At 39.5% G+C, this 13286-nt stretch overlaps 1 protein-coding gene across 5 annotated transcripts in view; it reads right to left on the bottom strand.

Annotated features, from left to right (window-relative positions):
- Positions 1-1254: 1254 nt before the first annotated feature.
- Positions 1255-13286, bottom strand: part of MAP2K6 (mitogen-activated protein kinase kinase 6) — a 106002-nt gene continuing 93970 nt past the window's right edge. For all 5 annotated transcript variants that reach the window (XM_063081099.1, XM_063081100.1, XM_063081101.1 and 2 more), the window contains exons 11-12: positions 6695-6740; positions 1255-1891 (exon numbers count right to left, since the gene is read on the bottom strand). In XM_063081099.1, coding sequence (XP_062937169.1) covers positions 1814-1891; positions 6695-6740 — 124 coding nt within the window. In that variant the 3' untranslated portion in view covers positions 1255-1813. The remainder of the gene's footprint in view (positions 1892-6694; positions 6741-13286) is intronic.

Raw genomic sequence — 13286 nt, 5'->3', positions numbered from 1 at the left:
TTGGATGTAATCACTACAAGAATACCCCTTTTTTGGCTAAAAAAAAAAAAAATGCAGAAATAGCTTCCAAGCAGGTGAAGCTGATGGCTAATCAAACAGATATCTCTTGGAACTGAATAGGAAATGTTTTAAATTATCATATTCTGGGCACCTGCCATCAGCGAGAAGGAGAAAATACAAACAGAGCAAAACATGTGATTTCACTTCAAAATATGAAAAGGTAAGGAAGGGAGCATTTGAGGGAGAGATCCTCTCCATATTCATGAACTTGAAGCAAGGAAATAAACAGAGTGGGATTTTTCTTTCTTTCTTTTTAAAATCAAAATCCTTGTATTCCGAGAGTGGACTTTTATAAGCACAAGATTGGAAAACAAAGGTTCCTGGTTATTTATAACAAGTCTATATATTCCCTGTCAATAACTTCACTTCTCGATCCTAGAGGAATCTAGAGCCCCAAATCAGAGAACGTGTGGGTGTATTTAGCCACGAGAAACAACTTGGGTTGCTTAGTCAACCTGCTAGGAATTCACGATGGAGCTAGCCACCTATGGTGGTGCTGACTACCAGGTGCTGCCAAAGAAAACTGTGGCCTCAACACAACCTGTGGAAATTTGGTGGTCTATTTCTCGGAACTAATTCAACCCTCCCCAGTGTCTCCTCATCTTATAGAAGAACTACTAACTGCCTTTCACTGTCTTCTATGCAGCCTTTCCATTGATAGTAAGGCCTCTTCATCAACCAAGGAAATAAACACACAAAGCAAAAGATCACATTAACTACAAAGGCATCCTTGGGGCTTATACATTGCAGCAGGGTCAAAAGCAGAAGAAGGCACCAGTTCTCTCTGTGGTTTGACATATCTCCCCTCAAGACTGACAAATGTCCTCCTTACCAAATAGAGATGTTCATAGAAGCCACTTGGCAAGACTTGTGATTTACCAAACACACACAGACACACACACCACACACACACACATGCACACACACACACACGCATAGGTAGATGGATAAATATCAAATCACATCACAAATCACCTTCCACTAATATATACCACAAATGTTAAGAGAATCAGATTTGGTACTCTTTGAGCTGTGATAAAAATGACTTTTATGTTTTCCAAAGTTGGGTAAAGAGTATGACCGGGTTACCTTGCCATTTCCCCTAAAATATGTGGTGTTTACTCAAGATTGAGCAGAAGTTTGGAAATGTGGCAGCAGCCACAACAGCTGGGACAGACATTTCACAAGAAGAGCTCCTTTTTGACATTTTTATAATATTCTCAAAAATGCATATTAAATAATTCCTTCTGGACCACAGATTGAACTTAAAAAATAAAAGCCCTATAAATATTGCCAACCCAACCTTGCCTTTTGTATCTCCTTGCATAAAATGGGATCTTTTCAACCAAGCGCTTAAAGATAAATATTAAAATAATAAGTGGGACAAACTACACATCTACTTACAATTTCATCACTACTGTAGCACCTTTTTGCCAGGGCCAATGCATTCATTTTGTAAAGAACAAGAGAAGTCTGAGAAGCTCCAGGACTCATAGGACACATCATTAAATATTTAATCACTTTTTTTAAGTCCTAAGCCTTTATCATATTTCTTCCATCTAGATAGTTCATTCTATACTATAGATTCCAAGGCCCCCTTAGGAGGGGAAAAAAAGAAAATGGGCAGAAAAAACCCTCGAGAGGCAGGGTTAAATTATCTCAAAGATGACTTTCTGTTGGCGCTGTAGTGAACTTGCTTCACCCGGTAAACCCACCAATCCACCTTAGGGTCAAGTGATTAAGTCTATTGTTTTCAGTCTCCAAGAATCTGTTTTACAAAAGACGCCACGTCTGTTGCTTTGGATTCATGTAGGGTGAAAAACGGATGTTGCTGGGAAAGAAAAGAAAAGAAAAATACATGTTATTACTATTTGTCACTGACAATATATGAGATTAGCAATTCAATGGATCTCTTTTGCAAATGGACCGAGTATTCCTTTCATGGTTAAGCTGGACTCTTCCTACCCCTTCCAAAATCAAGCATGCATCTAGTGACACAAACATTTAAACAATATATCTTCATTGCCATTCCTCCCGTTTTGATATCTCTAGGTTTCCAGTACAAAAAAAAATGCATCACTTTTTGAAAAATATATGTAGTTATGCTCTGTAGATCCCATCTATAGTTAAATACAAAGACTGGCAAAGACCATCCGAATTCACAGACAACCCTGATTTATAAATAATCTTCTTTGACAAATAATCCTGCCTCCCTCAAAGTCATTTTAGACTGATACAGTAGTAAAATAATTAGAAATGTCATAGATTTGTGCACTTTCATTTCTCAGGAAGAGGGTGGTAGAATGAGAAATCAGTTTTTTGGACAATAAATGTACAAAAAAGGGAGTCTTTGCCCTTCACATTGGAGAGCTGGTTTGGCCTGAAACAGTTAAAGCCATTTTCTAAGCCACATCTCCAGCCATGAGTTACACTTATGTCTCTGCCGATGAAGAGTTGACCCATCTAGAAAATAATGTAGACTGCCAAACTCCAGGTATGTGGAGAGAAAATTCAACTCAGAGATTAAAGATTGAAAAGGAAAGAATATCTCTATTCACATGGCTCCAATTAAGTAAACTTGCACTTTGCTGGGGGAACAGGCTCAGTATGATTCAAGAGGCCACACAGTTCAAAACAATACTGGACATGAAGACATTCACTCTACACCAGAACAATCCTCCCTGACTTGCTCCACTTTGTTAACAGTAAGTACTCAGCTGTCAGAGTGGAAACTGCCATCTCTGATTAGAAGAAGATACATCAGGTCATGATCCATAGGTCTCACGGTAGACATAGAACCAACCAAACAAACCGAAAAGGGCAATTACTTCAGGGGAGCCTAGTGCCATGTACTCTCCTCACCTGCCACACCCACTTCCCCCTTTGTCTGGTGGTACTATTTTCAATGACTAGTTGAGCAGCTAAATATGAACATTTTTGCATGCAGACATGTAGATGACTCACTCACTTTCCCCTGACTTTAGGGATTTTAGTTTACAACCTTCATGTTGCCTAGCTGTAGGTTTTCTAATTATATTTGTTTTAAACCTGACAGCAGAGGGCTGGATGAATCAGCTCTGTGGGGAACTGAATGCCCACCCATGGAAGTTTTAGAAAACAATGCAATGGGAAAAGAAAAAAAGAAATAAAACCCAAAAGAAGGTAGGTGGCCACTGTTAAGGATCATGACTCAGAAAGTGGAAAAGAGGTTTTCTGCCTTTGCCCATCTGAGGATACAGGTTGGGGGCTGGCTCAGAGCCTCACACCCACAATATCAGCTGGAGCCCTGGGTCCTGGTCTTTCTTTTTGAGTTCCCTCGACAACCAAATAGCAGCATAACTTTTGAGTGCTAACCACTTACACAGCACACTTACCAAATGCTTTACCATCATGCTTATTCACTTTCCCACATCCTCTTGACATTTGGAGATCTTTTAATGTACTTAAAAGCTTTTTACTATCAAAACAGGACACGCCAAACCTCAGATTATCTTGGTGACTGCTTTCAATGCCTGCCAAGCCCACCTTGACTCTTGTTCTGCTGCTGGCTATTAGTTTGGTGCATATAGCCTGAGTCTATGAATGAATTAAATAACCTGACCTGACATTTTTAATTTAAAAAAAATCCTAGACATCTTTTAGTTATTCCCAGAAGGACAGGGGGAAGGGAAAGCAGGAAGGCAGGCATGTCAAAATGGAAAGTCTGACTTGCCTTCATGTGTGGGTTTTGAGGCTGTAAAAGGTTGGGAGGGAACCCAGTCCCTTCTATAAGCAATGAACCAAGAATAGCAAGGACAGCAACAAGGAGACCAGCAAATGGGTCACCGGGAATAACCCCCTAACCATAGTCCCAGGCTGGATCTCCCAAAAGAGGAGCCAGGTACAAGCAGGGAGTACTCTGTACCATTTAGGTTCACTGCTGTGCCTGCAGAAAATACGAAGATCCGTGAACATACCACCAGGAGCAAAGGGGCAAGCTACAGTCCCCAGCAGGTCACCATACTCCATGCACAAAACCCCATCCCTTAAGACTACAATCTTCTATGGGTGCAGGCATCCTTGTTTAACATTGTAATTCAATCTAGAACTTTGCAAGATATTTGGAGAACATCATCACTGCACTGGGCAATCACTTGAATGACCTGGTTATCGTTTCTAGTGGTTATTATCGACAACTGAGGTCAGCGAACTATGACCCAGGGGCCAAATCTAGCCCACTGCCTGTTTTTTAAATAAAGTTTTATAGGAATACACCCACACCCAGTTTTTTAAACATATTGAATGTGGCTGCTTTCACACTATAACAGCAGAGTCGAGTAGTTGTAGCAGCACCTGCCTGACCCACAAAGCCTAAAATACTACCCAGCTGTTTACAGAAAAAGTTAGCTTGTACCTACTCCAAAAAAACAAATCCTATCATGTCATGTCCCTCAGTAAAAATTTAAGAAAATAAGCAAATGAGATGATCTTAAAGCATGTATACCCCCCAATTCAAGTTAGGGAGAAAAACATTTGGAATTTCTATAAGAAGTACATGTCTAGGTTGGGACCTTAATTATACTGTCCTTTACCTGGAAAAATAATTTTTTTTTCCTCTCCCTACCTCTTCACTAACTCCTCAAATCTAAACAATAGCCTCTCAGCATGTGTTTTCCCAATGCTAAAGTCAGGAAGTTTGGACTCAAATTTTCCATTTAAAAACCTCAATTCCACAGAAGAGCAAGGAACAGTTACAGCCTTAAAAGGCAAGTCCATTTCCAGTACCACAAAGACTAAAGCCATAAGAAGCAGGAGGCGGGGAGACCCACATGATCTTGTCACATTAACACGTAGGCCATAGACAAAGAGAAATACCGCATGTTCTCACTCATATGTGGGAGCTAAAAAAAGAGAACAAAACAAAACAAGCAAACATACAAAAACAAATAATAATAATAATAACAATTTTCACTGTTAAAAGGACAGAGAACTATGGTTACTAGAGGTGGGAAGGCGGGGGAGGAGGGAGAGTAAAAGGATGATTAATGGACACAAAAGTACAGCAAGACAGGAAAAATAAGCCCTATTGGTGTACAGTCAATCCAGAAATCTATAATCAGTAATGTCTCACTGCATGTAACCAAACCACCAGAAGAAAGGAGATCAAATTCTTTGTGTACATCGCAAATGATTAAGTTTTGCAATGATAACAAGGCTAATTACCTTAAATAGATCAACACACATTGCATACATGTATTGAAATATAACTGTGTACCCCACAAATATGACCATCAATATGTTTCAACAAAACATCTTTTAAAAATATGTAGGCCATAAAATATCACAGTGTTAGAATACGTTGGGAAGTAGAATTCAACCTCAGCTACCAATTTACGTTAAGCATTTTTTCCCTCGAGAATGTTCCAGTGAAATTTCTAAGAAGCCACTTGATAAGAAAATGTTCTATATATTTCTGGCTATTTAAAATATGGAGAGGGCTGGCTGGTGAGCTCGGTTGGTTAGAGCACAGCCTGGTACCACCAAGGTCATGGGTTCAGATCCCCATACCAGCCAGCCACGGCCCCCCCAAAAAGAAAATTTTCTTCTTTTATCTGAAATTAGTTACAAAACAAAGCAACTTTAAAATAGAATCATAGACTCCTACAGGAACCAGTCTATGCCCATTGTACTTTATGTGAAATTAATTTTAAAATGCTCTAGGGGTTGCGTAAGCATACCAGAAAAGGGTAGACAGGACTGAAAAGACATCTGACTGGCTATCAAAAAACAATCAGGGAGGAAATATCCAACCTAAACATGTATTATGCTAAGATTTGCTCAAACTTTAGTTATCCTTTCTTCCTCAGCTATGGGTCTTGAATAAAGCTGGTAATGTATTGAGCATCTGGGACGGCCTTTATAAAGGGGACAATGCAGGCCCAAGGAGATGGCCTTGCATCCAGCTAGAGAATGATCTAGCCTTAAATCAAAGCTGAACCAACGGAACTGAAAACCCCTATGAGTGGCTGTGACTATCACACACTCTCCTGACCAGCTTTCTGTAACTCTTCCTGACTTGACATTTGCAAGCTGTATCTCCCCATGTCTGAGCAACCTCACCACACCATCTGTGAAGAGATACCAGGAACCTGTAGTTCTCTGACATGCCCTGAGTTGCTCTTGAAGACCGTTCTCCTTGTTAAGTGGGACAGGATAGGAGCAAGCACTTAACACCTTCTGAGAAACCGTGTTCCAGTACGACAGGGTATCAACGTGTGCTCTTATCCTTTGAAACTGTGCGTGAACATAACTCTTTCTTCCCCTGCTAGAATTAAAACCCTGATAATTAAAACAAATCGAGGGAGGAGTTAACACAAATTAGTAAATAGTCCAAATTTTATAATAGTTCCCCCCGAAATGGGTTTCTCCCACATTCCACATTTACTTAGATGCAGCAAGTAAATTTACATTAAAGAAGGATGTAGGATAAATGAAGGACTCAATTCTTTTTTTTTTTTTTTTTGAGTTCAATTCCTGTCACTGATGGCTCAATGAATCAACTCTTCTAATACAGGTATTTGATTATAATTTAGGTCTTAGTTACTTTACCTTTACTAGCTGTTAGTTTGGACACGTTCACATTAACAACACTCACCATAAGCTCTGGATACGTAGGTCGTTCTTTGGAATTCTTCTTCAAGCTTAAAGAAAAAAAAATTAATTTCATTAAAATCCAAGACACCACCTGTATTTTCACTAGACTAGGATTTCAGAACCTGTGGGACACTAAACATAATCAGCTTTAAAAATGTATTGAAAACACAGGCCTCCTATCTTGTCTTTCCTCTTCTTTTACATTTACAAATTATGTTTTTAAATCACTCTGGGTGTACCTTAATGTGAAAAATAGGGGTGTGTGTGTGTGTGTGTGTGTGTGTGTGTGTGTGTGTGTGTGTGTGTGTGTGTGTATTTACTTTTCTTTTGATTCTTTCCCAATTACACACAAACTTTCTTGATCTACAGCCATTATATTTCTAAACATGCATCTACTTTCCTTCAAAGCAGCTTTAAATCCGATCTCTGCTGGCAAATAAATTGGCAGGTGTTCCTTATATTACATTTGTTATCTCTTCCCTGTCTTCCACTACCTGGTTTTCCTTGCTTCTAGTTCCCATGAACGTATAAAATGCCTGAGAGAGAAGCAATAAACTCATAAAATTTCTAAGCTAACACTACGTGTTTACAACATGTTTGCTGATAAAAGAGAAAGCACACTCAGTCAGTGACTTAGCAATGACTCTTCTTAGACATACTTTATGGTCATACACTACTGTCGAGTGGCTTCTGTTCATCCAGCTCCCTGGAGACACAGATGCTTTAATAGTATTTGATACCGGAGGCAACAGTAACAAAACCACAAGACGAAGACACCAACCTATCACCCCTATCCTCAACCCACCCCTAGCCTCTATCTATGCCCAGCCCTCAAATGAAAAAACAAGAAAAGAAGCAACTTGTTTCTGGAATCCCAGGTTACAGAATGGAGAAAAGGATGATTTCAAAAACTATTATTCACAAGGCAACCTACAGACTCTTGTGTTCATTGCACCACAAAATTATGCAGCACGGATGGAAAGAAACTTTGCCTGGAGTTGAGGGAACTAAAATGTGACTGATTATCGGGTTGCTGGGATTTGTGCTAATGGATCATTTTGAGCAAATGAGACCTAGCATGTGTGACATGAGCTCTGTTCCACCCACCTAAGCTAATCACAATAAGGGACAAGGCACAGAACCGTAAGAGAGTGAAGTAGCTGAGACACTTTGAGAAACTGTGAATTAAAACAAAACAAAATGAAAAAAATTTTTTAAAAAAAAGAGGAAACTTTTGAACCAAAACAACTTAAAAGCAGCCTACCAGTTTATTCCAGGCAATGCTGTGGGTAGAAGCCAGGGGACCTGAGACAGGTAGATGTGAGGAGAGAAGTTTCAACCTGGAACTGAGGGCAGACCTAGGACCTAGTGACCTCAGTGACCAGACAACCTATGAGAGAAAGTTTCATCTCAACTGAGGATAAAAATAAGAGCACATTAGAAAGAGGAACCATCAACTGTCAAAGTCAGATTGATATGGGAATGTGTGCCTGAGTGAAATGAATGAGACCTTGTAACTCCCACTTATGCTTTGCATGTACCTGTATCCTGACGGTCTATAACGCTTCATTGGTGGTTCTCGGCTGCAGGTAATTTTGGCCCCTAGGGTTATCTGTCAGTGTCAAAGACAGTTTTGGTTGTCACAACGGGTGTGGGGGGTCTTACCAGCAACTAACAGGTAGAGGCCAGGGATGTTGCTAAATGTCTGATAACGCATAAAACGGTTCCCCACAACAAAGAATGACCCAGTCCAAAGTGTCATTAAGGCAGAGGTCTAGAAACCCTGGGCTATGTGTAATAGGATGGCCCTCCTTGCTGCTACCTATCTCCTTCTCTGAGAGGGAATTCACTTAAAAGAAGCATCTCCAGCTGGTTTGTCTGTCACTTGGGCACATGTCACCACTAGTGCTTCCCGCACACCGGCCCTCACCATGCCCCAGGAAGCAAAAGTTTTTCTTTCTGTGTTCAAGAGCTACCTCATCTAGAAAGAAAACAGAAGAAGCAATGCGATCCTAGGAGTATTGCCGACTCGTACATAGGCTCTAGTAAAAAAACAAACAGGCAAATGTACAAAGGCCCTGAATTTCTGGCTCTTGTTCAAAGCAAATCGAAAACCAGAAATTCTTCTCTATAATTTGAGTGATTTAACTTGCTAAATCAATAATAAAAAGCACCAACACAACATTAAATCCACACTCAATATTCAAGTGGTTGACTTCAAGCATCTGTATATAGACTCCGACTCGGCATTGAATTTGAAACATCCTCATTGAGGACCGTGACCAGCTTTCTGTTACCAGCTTTCATCAGTCAACAACAGAACCAAAGGACTGACAGGAAGAAAAGTTTGTTTCTCAAATGTGAAAACGATGGCCTCTTTTACCAACCAGGGATCTTTGGGGTATTGCTGATTTTTGACCTTTTATTTAGTAGATCAGACAACAAAATAAAACTTTCTTTTTCCAAGAAGAGCTTAAATGCTTCCATGTTTTAAACAGGGGTGATTTTGAATCAGGATATCTTATCTTCTCACTTCTGCAAAGTTTATGATAATGTCTCCAGAATTTTTTTTTTTAACTGCATGAGAAAAATATGGTGAAAGTGCCCCAAGCTGATCCAATATAAAGTGTTAAGGATTCCTGAAACTTCTGAAACTGCTGGCCAGCGGGCTATTTCTTCACTTACAGTCCTTGAATAGAGAGCTCAAATTTACTCCAAACACTACTGCAGAGTACTGATGCAAAATACTTACACAGCATAGCAAGTCTGTCTATTGAATTAATATCATTGATAAAACCCATTCTCTTCATCTTTTAAATCAAGAACACTTTAACACGTGGGCTAAAAATAGCAAAATCCTCAGGATAAGGTTAGGCGAAAAAGCAAATTTTCCACGTTTAATAGGAAGTGCTTGAAGTTCGGTATAAAATAACAACTGTGGAGTTCAAAGCTGCACCAATTTCTTTTTGGATTTGAGTCAGACTTTTGAATTTTCAAGTGGCTTGTCATTTTCAAGCATGCAATTAGCTAACTGCTCTAATTCCTTTTCCAAATGCCACAACACACGCTTCTGACCGTGGCTGACACTAAAAAACAGCTTCATGCTGTCTTGAGATTTGCTAGCTTGAAGTTTGTGCTGACCAGAGGATTTCTGCCTATTTGAATTCCCCCAATTATTTCCAAGAAGGGCTATTTGGTGCATCCACAGAATAAAAACATATTGCGCCTCTCCAGCCATACATTTGCCATAAGCTAAACAGATAACCATTTCTCTTTTTACTATTCCTGAACAAGCAAGAGACTGTACTTGATTTTCTTTGTTTTATACTAGTTTCTCGGAATCGGTGTCGACGTCTGAGTGGACCTGCTGCACACTCCAGTATGCCATCAGGCTGGCAGGCTGGTCACTGAGACTCTTCAATAGGCCTGGAGGAAAAGCAAGAAGGAAGTCTAGCTGTTTTGGCACTCAGCAGTTGACTTCCAGTGACTTCCTTCTGTGAACTCATAGGAAGAAGTTAACTTGCAAAGTTTAATCCTGCTAAGATACCATGTTTTTGAGAAATTCATTTGTTAACCTTTCTGCAGGCCTAGAATGTAAGGCTTTTCTGTTAGACTTCTCTATTATGAATACACAAACAAGGCCCATACAGTCAGTACTACCCACCCAGGAACTCTTTAAAACCCCTATGATAATAAAGTGATGTGTGGAAAAAAGAAGAAAATATCATTCAGTCATCCTATTTCAAAATACATACAGAAAGGAAGTGTTTGTAAGAAATCATTGTTTTTTTTTTTCTTCAGGTTCATAAGAGAAAAATGCCTTGATTTTCTTTCTCGTCTTCAAGAAAACATTTCTCTGATGTTACTGCAAAAGAAATACAGCAGCTGGAACTATGGGCTCTAGATCTGACTTTGGGTGTGATGACAAGAACTTGTAAGTGCTTTCTGCTCCACTCCACAAATCATGATTTATTGTCAAATGACACAAGCAGCTATCAATAGTGATGGGCCAGAGGAGTGTGGCTACCACATTGACCTCTGGATGCAGTTTTACAGCACCCAGCAGCAACGTGATATCAAATGCTTGGGTAAGATGCACCCCACTAAAGGTTATAAGTATAAGTGGTCTTCAAAAAGTTCACGGAAAGATTCGAACTATCTTCCAATTCCATTTCTCCACCAACTTTTTGAAGTACCCTCATACTCTGACAGATTACCTAGCCTGTGAGTAATGTGTCCTTTTCCTACATTTAACCCAAAGCAGATGTAGGAGATAAAAACACAGAGGTACCTATCTTGAAATCTGAGATTAAATGTTTCACTTTCTAAACGTGTAGTTCCCCTTCCCCACTTACCATAAAGAGTTGGGGCTTTTTGAGAATTCTGGAAGGACCATAGCCTGACTATGTTTTAAAAATACCAAAACATGATGTTCAGTCAAGCGAGGGTCCTTTTATGAGGATGTATCTCAATAGTACAGTGTTATATGTTGGAAAACAGAAACATAGCCGATAAAAGAGAGTGACGTTCATAGGCTATATTCTTCTCTTCATCAAAAAATAGAAGAGGTGTCCTTCAGTAACAATCACTTTTCCACCCTTTCCATCCAGCTCCAAATTAAACTTAAAACTGTCAGTAATAAAACAAGTGAAATAACCAGGTTGCTATTGGGTGGAAGTATGTACCCATATGTTAATATATGCATATATAATAAAATTGTTTCCATAAAGATCTAGGCAAATCATAAGATCTATTAAAAAAAAAAAAATCAGCATCATTTTTTGAAGCATGAGACAACTTTTTAACTCAGTTGGCTTCAAAATAAATTAATGTTTATTCTTAGGGGGTATCGAAAAAAAATATTGGTAATTTATGGCAGGCCAAAAAAAAAAAAAAAAAAATTATTGACCTGGAGTCTGAAACAGGAGTGCCTGCACTCTTTAAAAAGTCCAACTGAGGATAAGTAAGAATGCCCATAAAATCCAGAATTAATGCTCTCCTTCTATTTCACAATTTCCATACCAACAGAAATGACTCAGTATTCTCCACAATTGATACGCTCAAGTAGCAGATTCTACCAGAGCTGTGATACTAAAAATTTGAAGAAAAATTTATCATTTGATGACTTCTAAGTCGAAGAGATTTGGGTTTTGTTTCAATGATTAATATTTTTAGTAAAACTCATAAGCAAGACAAATTGACTTACTTGAGTGCAAATTAAACGACACAGAGTTAACAGTATTAACACAGTTAATAGTTCCAGGGAACTGGAACATGTCTACGGCTCAAAATTTTTGAATTAATGAACTATGGCAGCTGGGACTAAAATTGAGAGAAAAAGAGAGCAAAAGGAAAATCTCAGAGGGATGGCCAGGAAGACACTGTGGGTATCGTGCAGGGAGGGGAGGCACAGTGTGGCCACAATATAAGGAGGTATCTGGAATGTCCACCCATGTGTGCACACCTTAAAATTAGAAAACATTTATCTTAGAGAGTTTTCATTTTTTAAATACCTGTTAAAAAGCTTTAATGTTCTGATTCTTTGGGGGAAAATTCTAAGAAAAAATACTTTGGTGAAAAAAAAATAAAGTAATTGAATCATTTTTTTTCAAAAATTAGAGGGTAAGAAGCCTTCGGAATAGGAAGCAATTTAATAGCAGGCCAACAGATCTTACATCTCAACCTGGGGTTCTCACCCCAGCTGTACATTAGAATGACTTGAGAATATTTGAAAAATAATGATATTCAGACTCCTCCCCAGGCCAATTAAATCAGAATCTCTGAAGGGGAGGCCAAGGGGATAGAACTTGTGAAAACTTGCTAATTTTATAAATGAGCAGCCAGAGTTGAGAACCACCGGATTCAACTGGTGGTCGTAATGGGAGACTCAGCTTTTCACACCAGCCTCCTTCTTACCAAAGTTTCCGGAAGTATCCAGAATCTCAGGAAAAGGGGCAGGTGGGAGAAAGGTAATAGGAAGGATAGTCTGAAGAGACTTCCTTAGGTAAGATCCTTCCCCAGATAAGATCCTTCCCGTTACCACCCCTCCTGAGAACTACTGCTCTGAACTATCCAAGATGACTCATGCCTTTTCCTATGTGACCTTTAAACATGTGAGGATAGGGCAAAAAAAAAAAGAAAACAGAAACAAAGCAACACCAATAAAAACCAAGTTCTTGAATCCAGAGGACAGAATCATGAACCCACCTTCACCTGGCTGTTGGACCACCACATCCAGCACATGCACTCAAGGAAAACAGACAGGAGGACACCTGTCTACACCTCAGTAGCCCAGGCACCAACGACACATTGTGCTAGAGCTCAGTGCTCCAGCCCCTCTCCGGCCATTCGGCCAAAAACAAAAACAAACCATAAGCTAGTCTTATATAACATTAGGGAAAAGTACCCGGAGTGAGAGGGAACCTGGAACTAAGAAAAAGTCCAAGAGGACTTAGTTTCACAGCAACGGGCTCTGGCTTTGCCTCATGAGGTTTCCCAATAAAAGCTGTGTTCAGAACCCTTCTTCCAGAGAGTGTGGAGGCAAAAATTGATACCATGAGGAAGGTGCACTTCAGCTTCCTCTGTACCTCAAC

Source organism: Cynocephalus volans, chromosome 16 (genome assembly GCF_027409185.1).
Source record: "Cynocephalus volans isolate mCynVol1 chromosome 16, mCynVol1.pri, whole genome shotgun sequence".
In the NCBI taxonomy this organism is placed as follows: domain Eukaryota; kingdom Metazoa; phylum Chordata; class Mammalia; order Dermoptera; family Cynocephalidae; genus Cynocephalus; species Cynocephalus volans.
This window is presented reverse-complemented; position numbering and strand designations above follow the sequence as displayed.